Genomic DNA, 20563 nt, shown 5'->3' on the forward strand with positions numbered 1-20563 from the left:
TACCAGCAACTGTGAATCCAAAATTTGAGAGGCAGGACACAGGGTGTGGGGAGGGGAGGAGAGCTGAGGAGAACCAGACCTGCTCTGGCGTGTTAGGCTCTTCAAACTCTAGCCCTGGCATAAAAGGCTTTCCAATTATGTCCTGTCCTCTGAGCTTAACCATCCTGAACCCTTGAGATGGCAGTGCGGGGTGGGGGGTGGGTGGGGTGGGAAGCATTGACCCGGCGGTGCCCTCCTTTCCCCACCTCAGTTGGGCCACTGCTGGGCTCAATCAAGTTCTGGCTGCTACAGCCCAGTTGCTATGGGAACTGGGAGGGGAAGGAAGCAGGGAATAACTAGAGGGAACACCAATTAACCCAAAAAGGAAGCTGCGAAGGCTGTCCCATCCCTCCTCCCAGCTGGGCTGCAGAGCACTCCTGAAATGGGAGGACCAAGATGAGAGGGGTCACCACCCCTCCTGGGCTCTGCAGTTGCCAGTCTAGGGAGGATCCAGAGAGCCTTACCCTCCGGCTCTGAGGCTTGCAGCCCTGGCCGCGGCATCCTCATCCCTACTCTCCTCTAGAAAGAAGACTTTTACATCCCAAAGCCAGGACTCAGGACCAGAAAGTTTAGAAAGCGGAGGCCATCCCAAGCTCCTTGGTTCTGGGGCTGAAAAGCCCTCCGGGGAGGAGAGCTTTAGTTCTTGCCAACCAGGAAGTTAAGCAGTTTCCTTCTTGGATTCTAACTTGCTTCCCTCCCTGGGGCCTGTTTCCCCATCCAAATCCTCCCTATAGGCCTTCTCTCCAGGGCTGCTTGTCTTCCTAATGTACCCCTGGGGCCCTTGACCAGCAGCTGGAGCTGCAGCCGCAGAGCCTGTGGAGGCAAAGCAGCAATGTGAGCTACATATGGGGATGATATCCACTGTGCAGACACCACAGTATACTCCCCTCCCAGATTTTACCCATAGGGAAACTGAGGCCCAAAGAAGAGGGTCGACTTAGCCAAATCAGAGGCATGGAAGCAATCAACTATAAGCCATGATTCGAAGGGAGGCAACCTGATTGCTAACCTGATGCCTCTTTGTACCGCATCCATCAGCACACAGAGAAGTGTGTGAGGGACCCCCTCGGGCAGGGTCTGAAAAGAGCCAAGTGCTCCTAGTCCTGACTCGGGGCTTTCAAAGTATTGGATCAGAACAGGGTTAGGTCAAAGTCAGTCTCCTCAACCAGAGGAAGGAGATCATGGACGTAACTTTGGGGAAAGTAGTTCATTGGGATTGGTAGAATCAAACTGGGATTAGAGGCATTAAAGAGCAAATCCAGGTGGATGATAGGGCTCTACTTAAGTGGCTCTAAAAAATAAGCAACAGCTGTCCTGCTTCTCAGACTAAGCAATCATGAGTCAAAGTGGCCTGGCCTGAAGGAAAGGCAGGGGAGATGGCTGGAGAAGAGGGTGAGAACCTAGAGCCAGCGCACTTCCAGAAAGCTCTCCCACCATCAAGCCTCTTGGGCCATCTGCTCAAAGGCCAGTGGCTGGATGGGCCCAGCCTGGACACGGTTGGTCCAGTGGAGAAACAGTGTCTCTACTGTAGAAGCAGCTCTGAAGGGGCCTAGATAATCCATGTCAATCAGGTGAGTAGAGGAGTCAGGTTCATGACTGTTCCAGAATAGAAGGGACCATGAGAACCATCACAACACTGCCCTATCTGCTGTTGGAATTTCCACTCCAACATCACTGCCAAGTGCTTATCCAGTTTCTGATTGTAAGCCTTGTCACAGGGGGTCATGCTGTCCTAGGGCAGCCCATATCTTCAGATAACTCTAGCAGTTACAGAAGTTCTTCCTTCTTTTGAACTAATTCCTCCTTGTGGCTTCACTCGCGGCTCTTACTAACTCTTCTGGTGCCATATGGAACAGCTACCTTCCTGTCCCCCGTGCCAACCCTGCAGGTATTTTTAGACTTCTCCGAGTCTGGTTTTCTCATTATTTGTCCATGCGAACATTTCTTGAACATCTTCTGAGTGCCTGGCACTGTACTGGGAACTACAGATAATAGAGATGAGTAAGACAAGATTCCTGTCTTCAAGGAGCAGGGGAGACAATTACATGAATCAATCATTTGAAGTCACTGTGATAGGTAGCACAGACAGTTCCCAACTTATGATGGGGAAACTTATACTTTTTCAATTTTAACCATAGTGAGAAAGCAATATATATTCAATGGAAATGATACTTCAAGTACCCATACAACCATTCTGTTTTTCACTTTCAGTACAGTATTCAATAAATTACATGATACATTCAACACTTTATTATAAAATACACTTTGTGTTGGATTATTTTGCCTAATTGTAGGCTAGTGTAAGTGCTCTGAGCACGTCTGAGGTAGGCTAGGCTAAGCTATGATGTTTGGTAGGTTAGGTGTATTAAATGCATTTTCAACTTACGACATTCTCAACTTACAATGAGTTTCCCAGGGTGTAACCCCACTGTAAGTCAAGAAGCATTGTATCTCCTTGGTACAGTAGTAGCATTAAGGGTGGAGTGATCAACTGTGTTTTGAGGGCTGAAGGACAGGAAAACATCTCCATGTGGGAGAGGGTTGAGTTAGGAATTAAAAAAAAAAATGAGTAGAAGGTAACTAGGTGGAATATGGAAAGAGTAAGTACACTTCAAGCAAAGAAATGAGCAGGCATAAAGGCCTGGAAGTGTTGAGTTTAGAGACTGTAGGTAGTTCAGCATAGTTAGAGGGCGCAAAGTGGGACACAATGGGAGATGAGGTTGCAGAGGAAGACCACGGCCATGGTTATGATATGCTCTGGAAGCTGACAAGGAGCTGGGCTTCATCCTACAGGCAATGGAGAGCCTTTAATAGGTTTCAAATAATTGCCTACTTAAAGATCGCTTGCCACTCACATGACTAACTTTTCAGACTTCTGTCTGAAAGTGTGGATGATGGAGTATAGGCATCAAGACTGGAGGCATGGAGACCAGTTACGAGACAATTCCAACAGTCTGAGTGAGAGGTTATGAGGACCCCGACTAAGGCAACAGTGGCAGAATTGAGAAACAGGGAGGAGGGGGTGGATGTGGGAAGAGATGTTAAAGAGGTAGAACCACCAGGATTACTTGAGGATGTGGGGAATGAGAGAGAGGGAGAGATCCAGGATGATGACCAAGCTTCTGGCTTGGGTAGCTGGATGAATAGTTTCATTTATTAAGACAGGGAAAACAGAAGGCATAGAGTTGGGGCTGAAGACGATACATTCAGTTTGGGGTCATGTTGACTTTGAGGTATATGTGAGTCAGCCAGGTGGAAATGCTGAGGAGGCAGTTGGACACAGTAGTCAGCTCAGAAGGAGGGTCTGCATAAAGGCTTGGAAGTTATCAGGGGTTAGGGACTTAGCCATCAGGAACATAGTAGGACTACACTTTCCACATCCTCTGAAGTTAGGCATGGCCATATGACTTGCTTTGGTCAATGAAGTGTGAGTTGAGGTGACATGAGTCACTTCTGGGGAGAAGTTTTAAGAGCAAATGTATGATGTGCCACATTCTCCTCCCTCTGATGCTGACTGTGGAAGCAGTGTTATGTTGGATTCTCTACCATGCTGGGTCTTTGGTGACTATCATGAGCCGATGTTCCCTGATGACCTGTTTCAGACATGTATCATGAGAAAGAAGTAACCATTTGTTGTGCTAAACCTCAGATATTTGGCGGTTGTTTGTTACCAGAGCATAACCTAGATCACCCTGGCTGCGTCAGCAATTGTGGAAGCCTAGAAAGTGGATGGCGTTGCCTAGGGAGAGTAGATAGAGAAAGGGATCAACAGATCCCTAGAAAAACTAACATTTAAGGGGCAGATAGAGGAAAAGAATCAGATAAAGATGGAGGAGTGGCTCAAGAGACTGGAGGAGAAACAGAAGAGAGGCATTCTGCCAATTGAGGAGAGAATTTCAAAGAATAGGGAGTGGCCAGCAGATAAGGATTTAGATTGGAACACAGTGGTCTGGGGAATTAAGAGGCAGTCTCATTATGGTGAGAGCAGTTTCAATGGAGCAGTGGGGGCAGAAACCAGCCTGTAGAAAATTGAAAAGGAAATGTGAGGAAATAAAATTGAAGATAGCTATGTGTAGACTACTCTTTCAAGAAGCCAAACATCCCCAATGTTTTTTTCAACTATTTCAAAAGATGTGGTTTCCAGTCCTCTCTTAGCCTGGTTGTTCACATTCAGATGAGTCCCTGTATTTCCATGTCCTTTGCAACTACACACAATCCCCGGATAGGATTTATCAACACAACGTGAAGTAGAGGTATCAGCCCTCCTGTCCTAGAAACTTTTTGTTAATGCAGTCTAAGGTCACATTTGCTCTTTGGGGGACTGTATCACATTCTGGTAACTCATGGGAAACAAAGAAGAGGAGGGCTGCCTGAGTGTGGGACCAAAGGGACAGCCTAGATCAGTCTTAACACAGAGCCTTCTGGTAAGACATTTCTATAAATTATACACTCATGAGACTGTAGATTCACTAAGGACAGATTGTATCTTACTCATCTGTCCACTGTCCTCAGGGCCTTACATGGAGGTGGGTATATAAGTGGAGGAGGTATACACATGGAGGTACTTGACAAGTACTTGAAAACCAAACCTCTAGCAACTAGAGCAAGGTGGAGAGCTCTAAGAAAAACAGTGAAAATAATGGGTTATGAAAGTGTTTGTGTGAGATTTTATAGTTCTGATAAAGAAATCGGGAATGTATCAGCAAAAAATGAGAAAACTAAGCAAACAAAAAACAAGAGGCAATTATTAACTCCATGCAAACAAGATGACCAAGGAAGGAAACATAATCACAGTATTCTACATAACTCAGCTGTGAACAATATTTGTAATTCTAGTAATATAAACTGGAATATTGTTAAAACCAGAAATTTTGATTTGCCAATACTGAATGTATGAGGGGAGGGGAAGCATGTGTGTATGTTAAGTGCTGCTGGGAGTAAAAGAACTAAATCTTCCTCTAATCACATTTTAAAAGTCAACAGATATTTAAAAGAGAAAAATTGGGAAATAGAATATTGACATGGCATTTAGAAATGTGGAGGTAAATATCAGAAGAAAACAGCTAAGAGAGTTGGAAGTATTTAATTCTTAAGATTTAGGCTCAGGGGTGGAGTAGAGGGCTACTGTTTTAATGATAAACATTGAGATCTATATATGTCATTTAACAGACATTTTATATGTAGAATTTAAAAGCTTTATAAGCTACAAGGATACATATAAATGAGATATATACACACAGGTGTAGATATATGTATGTGTGAATATCTATCTATATGTGTGTGTATACACAAATATTTAAAACAGAAAAAACAAGAAATAGCAATATTAGCATACCATTTAGAAATACTGAGGCAAATATCAGAAGAAAGAGTCAAGAGTGTCTCAAGTGTTTGACTCTGAAGAGTGAGGCATGAGGTGTGTGTGTGTGTACACATATATATGTGTGTATATGTATATAGCTTGTACATGCCTTTTAAAATTATGAAAATACAGTACTTTCATAAAGTGAATTTTAAATAAAAACAAACTGCTTTGCAGCCACAAACCTCAAAAACAAAAAACAAAATCTCCAAGACCTGATCTGACCAACCTCGCCAGACTCAGCCCACACTGAACCTGCTGCAGAGCCCCAGGCCCTGCACTGCCCTGCCCTGGATCATCTACTCCATCATCACTGTCTGGACCACGGTAAATTTATCAGGACAACGGAGCTAATGAGGGGTCCCACAGCCACACAGAGGACTAAGATGAGAGGAGGGGAGCTTTGGGAGCTTCTGTGCACAATGGTTGTGCAGATTACCACGGGAATGGTGCCAGTGTGACAGTGACAGCCATAGGTTCCCTTGAGCTGCACACACTTCCCCTTCCCAGGCACACTTGTTTCCCACATACAGCTATACCTGGGTCCGGGCCCAGGCCCAAGAAGCAATCTCCAGCCTTCTCCAGGGATCACCAAAGACAGATCTTTACCTCCTCCTCCAAATGCTATGCCTTGCCAGAAAGATGAGAGGCTGGAGAGAAAAGAGATGTGATCAAAGATGACTGTCAGCTGTGCTTGGTCTTTAGTGATGAGGTAAATCAAGGGCTTTGGAGTCTTTCCATCTCCCTCTCTGCCTCTTTACTCCCCCATCTAAGCATATCCTTGTGCTTTCCCTCACTAGAATCCTCTGGCTCGTCATCTCCCACCCCAGATACTTCACCTCCTGCTCACAAATTACCTTTCCCTACTCCTAAGTAGCCCGCCCCAGTGTTGCCAATCTCAATTAGATATTAAGCAGTCATTTGGATTAAACACACCTAATTAAGGAGAGAATAATAATAGCTACCATTTATTAAGTGCTTACTATATGCCAGGCTCTGTTCTAATCACCTGACCCTGACATTTCTTAACTCACTGAAACCTCACAACCATTCCTTGAGGTAGAGACACATCTTTACAGATGAAGACAGGGAGGACCAAAGAGTTTAAATAATTTGTCCAAGGTCCACAGTCAATAATAATAACAACAATGTGGCTAGCCTGTCTTGAGCACTTTCCATCTCACAGGCACTGTGCTCTTAAGAGATTAGCATGCTTCATGGCATTTAAGCCTCATAATAACCCTATTTTTTAGTTCCAAAGGTGAGGAAAGTGAGATTCCAATAGAGATTAAAGAATATGTTCAAGTTCTCAACAGCTATTCTACAGAGAAGACAGATTTTGAACTGGAAGTTGAAGTCAGGTTAATCTGGACTTCGGTGTCCAAACTTTTATACTCATATTGCCCTTGGGATGGTCCCCTTCAATTCATTACAACCACTGAAGCCTGTGGACTCAAACAAATCTCGTTTTGACATAATTTCACATCAAATTAGGGAGAGATTTGTAGGTCTGGATGGGAGGGGCGACTCTGTAAAAATCAGTCTGTGTAGTCCATTCTCCATATGAGTAAAGTTTTCTTTGTAAGTAGATGTGGGGGGAATAGCATTTGGATATTAGGTGCCACAAATGATCATTTCCATTCCACAATCAAAGTATTCCTTTCTCTCTCTCCTCAACACACACACACACACGCACACGCACACATACACGTGCACATGCACACATCCTGGGAGATGGAGGTGTTAAAAAGAGGCAAACACTGCTTTGCTTCTTCTGCACCCATCAGCTTCCTACCCAGAGCCGAAGGCTCACTTTTCCTGTTTTAATCTTAACAATTGGTGAAGGGAAGGCAGCTGTCTTCAGAAGAAAGATTTTCTTGTCTCAGAACGTGAGTTCTCCTGTCCCAAGTCCTACCATCTGGGGGCTTCTAGAGTAGCCTCACCCTGGAAGGCTCCAATGCCAGAGTCCATTCCTTCAGAAAAGTCTCAGGGTATCTATGCACTCCACTTTCTCCCCAACTCCTTCTCCCCAGCATATTCCACAAATTCTCTTCATCGAGAAGCCCCTGCTCCAGTTAGATAGAGAGTTAGAGCTGGCTTCAGATTCTGGCTCTGCCACCAACTGTGTGAATTTGGACAAGTCACCTCCTGTAGGGAGACAGGGACTCAGCCACTAACTTTCTGGTGACTGTGAGAAAGGTATTTTTTCTTCCTGGGCCTCAAGTTGGATCCAAGAAGTTGATGCCTAGGGAGTAAGCAAATACAGTGGGAAGACAGGGTCAAATATCTTTAAACTCAGTCATGCCATCCAAACCCTAGGTCTGCTCATACTGGTTATAAAACCTCAGGCAAGTTACTGGACTTCCCTGATCCACACTTTCCTCATCTGTAAAATGGAGGTAATAAAAGTACATACCCTTACTTTTCTGTAAATGATGCCTGTTAAGGAACTAGCACGAAGCTTTACCACACAAAGCTTTACCGATAGTATAATTACACCAGCAAAGACTGGGTGGTGCCATTGTCTGCTGCCATTCAAATCCCTGGATTTGACGTGGGTTCAAATCCCAGCTCCAACTCTTACTAGCTGGATGACCTTAAGCTAGCCATTTAACCTCTCTGAGCCTGTCTTCTTCTCTGTAAAATGGGAATAATATATATGTACTTCATAAGGCAGATGCAAGAATTAAGTAAGATAAAGGACACAAAGTTTGTGGAATGGTTCTCTTCCTTTCCATTCCCTCCTTTCAGCTCTATGGTGCAAATAACAAATGAAAAAAATCCGCCACAAATGTGATTAGAAAAAGGTTAATATCATTAATACATACAAAAAAGCACGTACAAATCAGTAAGGGAAACGGAAAACATGAAAAGACAATTCACAAAGCAGGCAAGACAAATGGCCTATAAACAAGAAAAACAAACATCTGACCTAAGGAATGCAAATGAAAAGCCAATGCTGTACCATTTTTCAACTACCAAATTAGTAAAGCTTTAAAGATGTGATAGCCAATACTGAAAAAGTGTGCTGCATTAGTCTCACACTTTTGGTGAGGGTATAAACTAGAATAACCCAGTAATTTGAAAGAAAGTTGGTAATGTATGTCAAGAGCCTCAAAAAGGTTAATACTCTTTGATTCTGTAAGTCTAGCTCTGAAACTTCATCTTGCAGAATTAATGTCTATGCTCCCATTTGTATGCAAAAGGAAAGAAAAAGTCATTTTGTGTGTAGACGTTTATGTAAGCCTGGACAGAGGGGTAGGAGAACACACTCCATATTGTTAACATCAGGGACCTCAGGCAGTGGGATTGGGAGGGGAGCTAATAGGAGGATCATTAATGTTTTCTCTGTACAAAGAGCATGCATTATTTTGTGATTTTTAAAAACTCAGCAAAGTAGAGAAATAAGAAAAAATGACTGAGATAGCATTTATTAGTAAAAAAGAATCATAGTTCTGAAACAGATTTATGAACAAAGAATATCATCACAGTATTATTTATAATAGTAAAATGTTGGAAGTAACATAGATGTCAATAGGGGATTAGTTAAATACATTACATTACATTACATTCACATGATGGAATATTGTACACTCATCAAGAATGATGTTTACGAATATTTAATTATATAAAAAGATAGTGTAACAAGCTTAAAAGAGCAGGGTAAAAAACACTATGGTTTCAACTATGTAAAAATACAGTAACACATATCAAGATGGCTATTATTGAAAACACTGCAAAAATAACAAGGGTTGACAAGGATGTGCAGAAACTGGAACTCTTGTGTATTGCTGTTATGTATGTAAAATGGTGCAGAATGTATAACATAAAATGTAATATAATGTAAAATGGTACAGCCATTGTGGAAAACAGGATGGCAGTTCCTCAAAAAGTTAAACATAGAATTGCCATATGATCTGGCAATTCTACTCCTAGGCATTAATATAAACCCAAAAGAAATGAAAGCAGGGATGCAAAGGATACCTGTACACCAATGTTCAATGTTCATAGCAGCATTATTTACAATAGCCAAAAAGTGGAAATAACCCAAACGCCCACCAACAAATGAATGGATAAACAAAATATGTCATAGATATACAATGGACTATTAGCCATAAAAAGGAATGAAGTACTGGTGCATACTGCAACACGGATGAACCTTGAATACATTATGCTAAATGAAATAAGCTGGACACAAAAGGACAAATAGTATATGACTCCACTTATATGAAGTACCTACTCAAATTCCTAGAGACAGAAAGTAGAATAATGCTTACCAGGGGTTGGGAGGGGGGAAGAATGGGGAGTTATTTTTTTTAATTTTTTTTTTAATTTTTTGAGACAGTGTCTCACTTCGTCACCCAGGCTGGAGTGCAGCGACGCAATCTCAGCTCACGGCAACCTCCACCTCCAGAGTTCAAGTGACTCTCCTGTCTCAGCCTCCTGAGTAGCTGGGATTACAGGTGTGCACCACCATGCCCGGCTGTTTTGTATTTTTAGTAGAGCTGGGGTTTTGCCATGTTGGCCAGGCTGGTCTCGAACTCCTGACCTCAGGTGATCTGCTCAGCTCGACCTCCAAAAGTGCTGGGATTACAGGCATGAGCTACCGCGCCCAGCTGGGAGTTACTGTTTAATGGGCACAGAGTTTCTGTTTGGGAGGATGGAAATGTTTCAGAAACAGGTAGTGGTGATGATTGTACAATACTGCAAATGTGCTTAATTCCACTGAATTGTACACTTAAAAATGGTTGAAATGGTCAATTTTATGTTATGTATATTTTACCACAGGAAAAAAAAAGACTAAGTGCTCTGGGACTTTTTTCCTTTTATACTTCTACTTTCCAAAATTTCTCCAAGACCTTTTTGGTTAACTGGAAAAAAAAAAGATATTATTATAAGATTCTGAGACTATAATAATTCTAAGAGATTAACTTGGTTGGAAGTTTTAATGAGTTCAACACTAAACAGACAAGCTCACCTTTCACAGATCAGCCAGGTAGCCATGCTATCTTCTTAAAACCAAGTAAGACAGGGAACATTGGTAACACCCACCGCCACCAAATGCCCCTCTTCTGGCAGAATTTGGTGGGTTGGCACTTCCTTCAATCCCCAAAAAAAGCCTACGTATTCAAGGTTAGGGGCTCACCAAAACCCTTGCATGGGAACTGGGCATCCAAAGTCCACACCAGGCCTCAGCGGACTCTGGGGCGACAGTCTTACTGCAGTCGTTTTCCCTTCCAGCTCTACCAGCATGGGCAAGGATATGGAGAAATTGCACATGTTGAGATGCAGTGGATGTGGAGGCCAGGGTCTCAGGCCTGCATTAGGCCTGCTTAGGGACTAACTTAGGTTAATATTCTGCACCTTCTCCCCTCTTGCTCTGCTTGATCCCTCCAGCAGATTGCGGCTGAGAATACAACAGAGATACCTTCCCTCCAGGCGAGAGGAGCCCAGGTCCTCCTGTCTCCTTTACAGTTCCTTCCTTGTGCCCATTCTCTTGTTGCTATTCCAGGAAGGTTAACAGTGATTGTCACTGGATTCAAGGACAAGAGACTGGGATATTGAACAAAGAGGATGTTGGTGGGTCCTCATTTTGGATCTGGGCCACTCCAGAGGACTTTTAAGCTGCCAATAGGCTCTGTTGGGCCTCCCTTTCAGTCCGTCCAGCTTCTCAGCCCAGCCTCTCAGTAGCCAGCTGGGCACTACCTCTGACAGCTGGAGGAGATTATTAGCATTTTCTTCATGCATCTGTGCACTGGAGAAAGAACAGACAGACCTAGGTTTGTATGCCAGTCCTTTTGCTACGTGGCCTGGGAAGGTCACTTCACCTCAGAGCCTCAGTTGTCTCATGTGTAAAATGGGGATGATGATAGTGCCTGCCTGCTAGGATGACTGCCAGGATTAAATGAGTTCATGAACATATATAAAGCCCCTGGCATCTCCTAGGCACTCAAAGGCTCACAATTTTCTTCTTTCCTTCCCCTTTCTTAGCTCTTTCATCTTTGCAGCCAGTTGGCCTCATCTTCTGGCCCATAGACTTGTGGCTCAGGTTCCAGCTACTTTCCCCAGAATGCATTCCAGCAGGAGCTTTGGCCCTGGCAGTCCCTGTCACTCCGTAGTAACTCCTTCCCTCTCCAGAGCCAGCTGCAGCTCGCCTGGTGCCCTTGCTCTCCCCTCTAAGCACCTATCTGGCTCGCAGTATCAAAAATTCAGGCTTTACTGAACCCACTTTTATGCCCAGGGAGAAAAGGCTGGTCCAGCATCCCTGGCCTCTTGCACACACTCTGGTCTGTGTGCTTGTAATCACACAAAATGCAAACATACCCATTCCCCAGAGACCTACCAGGCCAGCATTGGAGAATGGTGCTTGTAGTGGTCCAGATTTGTCCAGACCCCCAGAAGCAGGGGCCACCCCTGGCTTTCAGCTAACACTAGCAGCTGGAATCCACATGTGGTTGAGAAATGAGCTGGGAAGGGCAGGTTTGATGCCCAGTCTGTACGAGCACACAGCAGGTAAACAGCCTCAGAGGGTGGGGGCACAGAAGAACTGCCCCAAAGGAGAAGTTTTTCTAGGACATACTCCCACCCCTGAGTCTGAGGTGTCAGCCGATGTCCCTCCCCACATGTAAAAAAGTGGGTATACCCTTTCCTTAGGGTACTGACATATCCAGAGGGGACCAGCATGCACCTGCATGGCTTAGAAGCACCCTCTCATGCTTACGATGTGTTGGGAGATTCTTGACCCTCCTTTGATCTTGGTCCCACCCACTGTCTTCCCTCTCTTCACTTCCACCTTCACCATGTTCAGAAGACTCTTCCTGCCAGACCATGGTACTGGGTGGGAGGCTGTTAGGCTCCCTTTCTCCACCTAACTCCCCCAACCCCCACCTTCAGGAGATACCAGTGTATCCTTCCTGGAGGTTCCCGTTGCTATGGTGACTGTAGTAGTCAGGCACCAGCCCGCGGGAAGGATGGGAAGTAGCCATGAAGAAGACTGGGGGATGTGTGTCTGTGTGTGCATGCACACATGTACATGTCTACCCTGAATGGTAAGGAGAGAAGGGAAGTGGGAGAAAGAGAGCAGAGAGGGAGAGGGGGAGGCAGGAGGAAAGAGGGCAGAAGACAGGACCAGAAGATGAAAGGGAGCAAGACAAGGGATGGGGAAAAGGGAGGTAAAGTGTGAGTGGAATGTGAGTGATGCAACGCCCAAGGGGCATGCGGGCCAGAAGAGGGTGTGGGATCTTGGAGTAAAGGTTTGGGCGGGGTGTCAGGTGGGAGATGGGAATAGGGGGAGTAAGGTGGAATGTGAGGGGCTGACTGTTGACAGGAAAGAGGTGGGGAGTGAGGTCCAGAGTTGGGGTGAAAGGGGGTAGAGATCACTGTCAGGAGGGGCAGGGGTTGGAGGACTATAGGTAGAGGGAGTAAGGTGTGGGTGTGACTTGGGAAAAGCCTAGGGTGATAAGTAGAAGATTGGGAAGGTTGTAGGGTCATTGGAAAGTGGATAGGCATGTTGGGTGTGAGCTAACATGTGGGAAGAATATGGGGGTTGGAGTTGGGGCAGGTCAGGGTGGACGTGAAGGGTCTGGAAACGTGTGAGCAGCATGAGGCCACTTTCCCACTCCCAGTCTTAATTCACTGTGTCCTTGTCCTAGCTATAAACATTGCCTCCTCTCTGTCCCTGCTCCAGGATTCCTGGTTCCTGCTCCTTCCCAGAACCCCATGCTCACCTTCCTTGGTGATGAGATGAGCTTCTGTGGATCTGGAGGCCCCTCTCCCAGGGCAGGGTTTGCCATGGCTCCCAAGAGGCTGTTTATTGACAGTCTGCCCCTTCCTCTACCCCCAAACAGGGACCAGGGCACCTCTCTGGCTCTAAGAGCCCTGGGTCAGGGAGGCTGCCTGTGGGGCACTGCTCCCTGACTGCAAGCCTGTGTGATGGTAACAGAGACCACTGGCCAACTTGGGGCTCCTGTCCTTTACCCAGTGCCCTGAGCTCCCTGCTCTCAGCACCCCTCATACCCAGTGTTAGCAAGGAGTCCTGCTTGGCAGGAAAGCTGTGGCAGGTGGGAGGAGAGAGGAAGGCAGTGAGGCAGAAACAGCTGCCAGCCGGAGTGGAGGAAGAGCAGGGCCCCAGCGGGTACGGGCAGAAGGCAAGGCGCTGGCTCTGGCAGCCCCCCACCCCCTCTCTTTGTGTGGGTGTTAGGACCAACCTCCTTCCCCAGCCCTCCCCATCCAGTGCTGCTGTTCAAGGAGCAAGCTTTGCTCACAGGCCTAAAATCCAGGCAGAAATAGACCTCAAAGGTCACCCAGTCCAACTCTGCTCAAAATCTGGTGTTAGAGTTGCCTCCATGGCATTTTCCCCAGGGGTCCACCTGTACCGGGCCAGATACTTCCTGGGAGGAGGAACTCACTTCCTCCTAAGGCATTCTGTTCCTTTTTTGAAAGGAAGAAACTGAGCAACTCTGCTATGGCAGGTCTAGGTACTGTAAAGACTCTTCTCATTAATAATGACCTCACAGGACTGTTACAATGAATTAGCCCCATTTTACAGGTGAGAAAAGTGAGGCTCAGAGTTGACGTCCTTAGCTCAAGGTTACACAGGTAATAAATAAAAGAACTACGTTTTAACCTAGGACTTTCTAACTACAAAAGCCCTTTGGGGCTACGCAGGTCATGCTTCTTCATTTATACCATGTCAACTCTTCTGAGGTGTGACGTCAGACAGCATGTCTGCCTGAGTCGCCTCTTCTCCAAGTGAAACACCTCCTTCTACTCTCTCCAGAAGAACATGGGTTCCTGCCTCCTCCTCAGCCCAGTCAGTGTGAGACCAAAATCAAACATACTGTCTGCCAGGTGTGCTTGGGTCAGTCTGGAGTAGAGCAGAACTATCACATCTTTCCCTGGTACTCATCTTTACTAATGCAACCCTATGGCTGGTGAGAGAGCTAAGAACTGTCCCTCCCTTGGGCCTCTATTCCCTCTCAGATCAATAGCTTTGAGAGAAGTCAGGATTTTGCCCCCATCTCCATCACTCCCCTAGTCTGAATGTTCTGAAGAGAGAGTAGGAAAGAGAGAGGTGGGGGAAGAGGCAATCAGAAAGGCAGAAGCGTGGCAGAACTGGGAGGGTGGAGAGGCATGGGGGAAGGGAGGTGGTTGTCCAGTAACCCTAGCTAGGTCCAAGAGAGTGGGGTGGGGGTTGGAGGAAACAGGGCTTGGGGGGATGCACAGGGAGATAAGAGAGAGGTGAGGCATGACCCTAGGAGCTGGGAGAGGCCAGGGCGGGGAAGGGCATCGGCCTGCCTAAGTTAACATTGCCCTGCTGTGTGAGAGGAAGTCAGTCACACATTAAGGAAATGTTGCAGCTGGTACTAAATTGGGAGGTGTCACAGGCAGCAGCGAGGACAGGTATGATTCGTGGGGCCCTGTGTGGCCTGAAACAGGGGCAGATATTGCAAAGGCAGAGAACAGGGTTTCTGGGGCCACCCAGGGAAGAGCTAACTGATGCACTCAGGACAGGGCCCTGGGGACAGGGGGTCACCTGGCTCTGGAACAGACGTTCCCAGCTTGGTTTCCAGAAGTAGAGAAAGCGTCTTCATCCTGGCCTGGGGCTGTGGGCTCTCCACTCTGGAGAAGCTCTGAGGGTGGGGAATCATCTCCCAGGGATCCCATTTGCAGTGGGGACTGGACAGGAGGGCTTGGAGCCCAGGAACAGGGTTGGGGAATGGCAACTAAGGCCTGCCAGGGAGGTGGGGTGAGGGGCTGAGGAGAGAGGAGCCTACAGTCCAAGAAGGGTAGCAAGGTTGTCTTTTCCCTTAGTGCCCATCATACAGCTGGATTCGAGAGCCAGGTGGGTCTGGCCTCAGTTGAGGGAGAGAGCATTGGACAAGGGGTGGGAAAGGCAGGAAGAGAGCTGTGGAGCTGGCACTGCCCTTCTGCCGGCACAGCAGGCAGCAAGAGAGCAGGAGGAGTTCGCTGGTTTGCTGGAGGGAGACAGACAAGAAGACAAAGGAGAGGAGGGAGGGCCATCAGGAACTTGATGTGAGGCCATGGCAAAAGCACCAGCTTAGCACCAAAACAGGTGGGCTGGAGTCCTGGCACTCCTGCTCATTATCTGAGTGACCTTAGGGCAAACCGTTTGATCCCCTTGCACCTAAATTTCCTCATCTGTAAAACAGGAGTAATGGTGCTAGTATCACCAGCCTCCTTGATCTCATAACATACACGAGAGGGGCGGAAAAACCCTAAGCATTACATTAATGTCAGATGTTATATTCTTATTACAAAATACATCTGCACCTTCTCCCCACAAAAGACCCAGGATGTGGGCAGAGCAAGGATGATGATCCCTGTTTTACAAATGAGGAAATGAAAGCTTACAGAAGTGAAGTGACTTGCCCAAGGTCATACCACTTACAAGAGGTAGAGGTGATAAGGCCTCCTGAATCAGAGAGATCAGATATATTTCTTCTACGTCACACTGCTTGGTAAAACAGTCAACATGAGAGATTTGTATTTAGTTCAGGTCCAGACAGAAATCGGAATCAACTACAACATGGAGAAAACCCCGTGGGGAAGTTGTGGTGTGCCTCTCATCCATACTGGTGATTGAGGAAAAAAACAAAACAAACAAACAAACAAACAACAGGGCCATGGGGTTGAAGGGAGGGCCACAAAAAACAGACATCCTCGATTCCATCTGCTTGTGGACCCTGTCTCTCTGCTCCCACTGAGTGTATGTGTCCGTGGCTGACATCAAGGGTATGTGTCTCTATTAAGACAAAATGTGTCCTTCTTCATGTGACAGTACTTCTGCCTGCATGTCTCTGACACTATGGGGAGATGTGCGTGTGTGTGACACGGCATCTGCTTCTGTGACACTGTTTGTGGGTGTGACGACCTCTCTGCATGTCTATGTGACTTTGCTCAGGGTGGTGGTGATGGTGTATGGCAGTGTGTGTGTCTATCTGTTTGTACACCTTTAAGATGTGGAATATCTCATTTGGTAGTGTGAGTGAGGCAGTGAGTCAGCTGAGGCTGAGGGAGGCGGGAGGGAGTCTGCTAGGTTACGAGAGCAGGAAAAAGGAGAAGGAGAAAGTGAAGTCAGGAGCGAGGAACTACCCCTTTCCTGCCCAACCCTCTGCCCCCAATCCCTAGGGAACCCGCCAAAAGCATGGAAGCCCTGCAGAAGTCCACAAGGGCCATGCTGGATGGAAAAGGGCACTTTCTGCCCCTCCCCAAAGTCTTGGAGGGAGACGAGCTAGGCTAGAAAGCAACTGTCTCACTCTCCAGCTCTTGGCCCCAGCTCGAGGATGTGTGAGGTCACCGCCCCTCCTGGTCTCCTTGTCATTTGACCCTTTGACCTTGCTGTTCTCTTTCCTCCCAAAGGCAGGTCACCTGGCCAGGCCGGGTGAGCAGGGCAGTAGCATCAAGTCCCAAATGTTTGCAGCCCTCACCCACCTAACTGTCCAGAGCAAGCCCGCCAAGGATCAAGAAGTTTAACACTCGGCTGTTCCCTAGGCGGGCCTGTTCTGCAGCTGCCTCGCCTCTCCTCTGGATACCTATCCCTAGCAGCTAGAAAGCCAGTTTTCCCTCCACTGTCACCCTGGGGTGCTGGGAAGGCACTAGGAGTTTTGTATGAGAATGCACCAACCTTCAGTGGCCTTCCCACCAGTCGCTGTTCCCTGTTCCCAGCTCCTTCCTTTGTCAGGGGAGTAGAGCTTGCAGGTGACTTCCTTGGGAGAAGACAGGCACCCCCTGGGGTTGACCTGCCTCGGCTCTGACCAGCCACTTCAGGTCACGTAAGGTCAAGAGTTTGGTGTGTCCCACCACCAGGAGTGCTCCTCCTCTCAGCCACTGGCAGAAGCCAAAGGGTGAGGGTTTGGTTGCCAAATATTCTTCCTCCCGTCTTTGGCCTTCCCCCTGCACCAGCCAGTCCCAGGACGTTCAATTCCAGCTTCAGAAAGGAGGGGGGCATGGCTGGCTGAGGATGGAGGCTGGGGGGAGCACAATCCCTCTTGCCACCTCATTGTCAGCCCAGGGCCCCGTGGCCCCTCCCCACTCATGAGGGGGCAGGTCTCCAGGAAGCCCCAGGCCTAAGGTGCCCAAACCCGGAATTAATAGAAGTTGGCCAGGTGGTTACCTGACCTGAATCCCTGAGGCCCCTTGACTAGGGAGGGTCCCAGGGTGGCACTGGTTAGTGCTGCACTGGGCACGGTGGGAGTGGTGGGGTGGGTAGAAAGGGAGACTTCCTTTTTAATTCCCATCCCACTGCTGCCGCTGCCACTGCCGCTGCCGCTGCCGCTGCCCAGGGCGGCTGTTGTGGCTGCGGAAGCCAGTCCTTACCTTACAGCCTTTCGTGCAGGACCGGATTGAGTACTCTTCCGCCTGTAAGTATTTATGCAGCACGAGGTCGAACTCGTCATATTTTTCCTGAGCGTGTTGGTCCAGCCGCTGGTACGCCTCGATACAGTTGCTACACGCCTCCCAGGCCCCGGAGCCTGGGCTGGCCACCACGGCTAGCAGGTCCCCCAGCAGGGTGTCCAGGCTACAGTCCAGGCTGTCGGGGCGGTCCATGCCCAGCAGCAAGTCCCAGACCGTGTAGGTATCGCAAAAGGAGAGAGTGAAGTTCCGAAAGTGGCCTTTGAGCAAGTTTTTTTTGGCGGAGGGGAACTCGGCCGGGGCACGGGAAGGGGAGTCAGGGGGCCGCAGAGGCGGAGCCGGGGTGGTGGGTTCGAAAAGTCTCTGCAAAGATTGCAATTTGGTGCAAGCTGCGTCCAGCCCCGTGGGCTCTGGGACGCCGCCGCAGACCGGCCGAGAGCCGGCGGCGGGGGCGGCTTTGGTCAGGTTGCTGTATCTGGGGCCGCAGGTGCCCGGGGGCGCACTGGGCTCGCCGGGTTGCGGCGGCTGCAGCGGCAGCACCGCGCGAGGAGGCACCGGTGGCCGCTCCCGGCCGGTCCCCCAGGGCGGCCGCATGGCGCTGCTCAGCTCCCTGGCCCGGGGCCGGGCCCGGGCCCCCGCGCACAGCCACAGATGGTCAGCGAGCAGCACGGTGAAGAACAGCAGGGACGCCAGGGACAGTCGCCATCGCTGCGCCCGCTCGGAGTCGGCGCAAGGTTTGTCGCTCGGCCTGGGAGCCCAGCAGCAGCAGCAGCAGCAGATAGTCAGCGCGGCGGCGTCTTTCCCGGGCCACATCCAAGCGCCCCTGAACATATTTCAGGGGGGTCCGGGCTGGAGGGAGTAGGCAGGCGCGAGGCCGGACGGCCGTCTCGGGCGGGCGGGCGGGCTGCGCGCCGCTCTGCGCTCCTCGGCGCCGTCCAGGCTCTACCTCGGGGGTTGCATGGTGAGGCAGGCCGGCCGGCCCGGTGCCCCGCTCAGGCCGGAGTCGCGGGGCGCTCTGGTGCCGTCTCCGAGCCGCTCCCGCGCTCCGTCGCTCTCAGCCCGGGCGCCGCCGCCCGGCCCGCTAGGCGCTGCCCGGCGTCCCGGTTGGGGGCGGTGCGGGGCACTGGGGCGGTGGCGGCTGCGGCGGCGGCGCCGCACTCCTCATAGTGTCGGGCCCCTCAGCTGCCCTCGGCTCCGCGCCACTTCACTCCGCGCCGGCGGCCGCCCGGCTTGCACTCCAAACCGGCCGTCTCGGCTCGGCGCAGCTCTGCGCCCCTCAGCGCCGCCGTGCGGGCCCCGCCGCCGCGCTCCGCTCCGCTCCGCTCCCCTCGCCCCGCGCCGCTCCGCTCCCGCCCGTCCGCCCGCTGCCCGCTCCGCGCCGCTCCCTGCCTCGCTCGCGCCTTCCTAGGCCGGCCGGCCGGTCCGCTGCCGGGCCCTTCAGGCTTCGTTCGCGCTCCGGGTGTTCTCCGGGGCCAGTCCCGGGCCGGCTCCGCTCTGGCCCCGCACCGGCTGCTCCTGGAGTTCCGGCTCGGGCGGGCCACCTGGCTCCCGGCAGCGCCACAGGCGCCGGACGCGGACACCGGGCTTTACTTAGTGCGCCTCTCGCTTCCGCCTCTCGTTCGCACCGCTGTGGCGGCAGCCGAGCGGCACGGCCCCGTGGCTCCCGCTGGCCATGCCCCCTCAGTCTGTCGCCATCTTCCGCTGTGCGGAGAACACCTTGAGAGCCCGTGTGCAAGTGTGTTTAGGGGGGAGCAGGGCGGAGAAAGAGGCACGGAGAGGAGGAGGGAGCGGGACTGGTGCCCCGACTGCGCCTGCGCCTCAGGACTCCCCCCACCCCACCCCGCCCCAGCCCCCGCCGGCCGCAGCCGGTGCTGTTTGGGGATGTTTCCAGTCCACCCCCAACTCCATTCACTTCAGCGCCTCCGTTCATCCGCCCGCTGCCCGCGTGCACACGCCACACGCTGAGTCCCAGGCCCCGGCGCTTCCCCTCCCCCACTAACCCGGGCGCCCGCCTTCCTCACCAAGGCGGTCCCTCACTCCCCCGAGGGCTAGGGGACTTCTGAGGGTGATTCTTGGAGGCAGGGGGCAGGAGGCATCTCGTAGCTGCTTGCTGCCTCCCTGGGTCGCCTCCGCCGTCCCCGTGACTGGAAGACGCTTGAGCCGGCTGCGGATCGGACCAGTCCAGTGTCCCTAACTCCACCGTCGCCCTCACTGTCCTGCCCGAGGACAAGGCGGCCCTTGGTGCTGAAGGACAGCTCCCAGCTTAGCTGCTGAGGAGGACTGAGTTTGGAGAGCGTCCTGGAGGGGGCAAGGCAGTGGGCTGAGATAGTAGTGGTGGGGTGTCGGTGTTTGCCCTTAGGAATATTTCCAGCAGCCTCCACCCCCCACCCGCTCCCCCCACGCCAGCACCAGCCCCCGTCCTAGCTTTTTGGCTCCCCCTACAGGCTGCTGAGAATAGCTGGCGGAGAGTTAGGGAAGCTGCGCCGCCCGGATGAAACCATGTGCTTGGGGCCCTCACAGAGTCACATGGCACTAGGAACTCAGACGTACAAACGTCCTGCCGCGCCACTAACCTTGTTTGGACTCCACTGGCCCTGTGGTCAGCTTGCTTTCCTCCCTCCCTTTCACTCCCAGTAACTCTCACATTGTAATTTTTTGTCAACCGTTGCCGGCAAGCGTTTGTTAATATTAAGAATAATAACAATAAAGAAAATAGCCTTAATTGAGCGTGTACTATGTGCTATGTACTGCTCTATACATTTTGCATGCATTCGTCATCCAGTCTTC

At 50.1% G+C, this 20563-nt stretch overlaps 1 protein-coding gene across 1 annotated transcript in view; it reads right to left on the minus strand.

The window, feature by feature from the left end:
* NALF2 (NALCN channel auxiliary factor 2) overlaps positions 1-19573 on the minus strand; it is a 28119-nt gene extending 8546 nt beyond the window's left edge. Inside the window, exon 1 of the mRNA XM_007991963.3 lies at positions 17741-19573. Coding sequence (XP_007990154.1) covers positions 17741-18607 — 867 coding nt within the window. The 5' untranslated portion in view covers positions 18608-19573. The remainder of the gene's footprint in view (positions 1-17740) is intronic.
* Positions 19574-20563: the final 990 nt, after the last annotated feature.

Source organism: Chlorocebus sabaeus, chromosome X (genome assembly GCF_047675955.1).
Source record: "Chlorocebus sabaeus isolate Y175 chromosome X, mChlSab1.0.hap1, whole genome shotgun sequence".
NCBI lineage: Eukaryota > Metazoa > Chordata > Mammalia > Primates > Cercopithecidae > Chlorocebus > Chlorocebus sabaeus.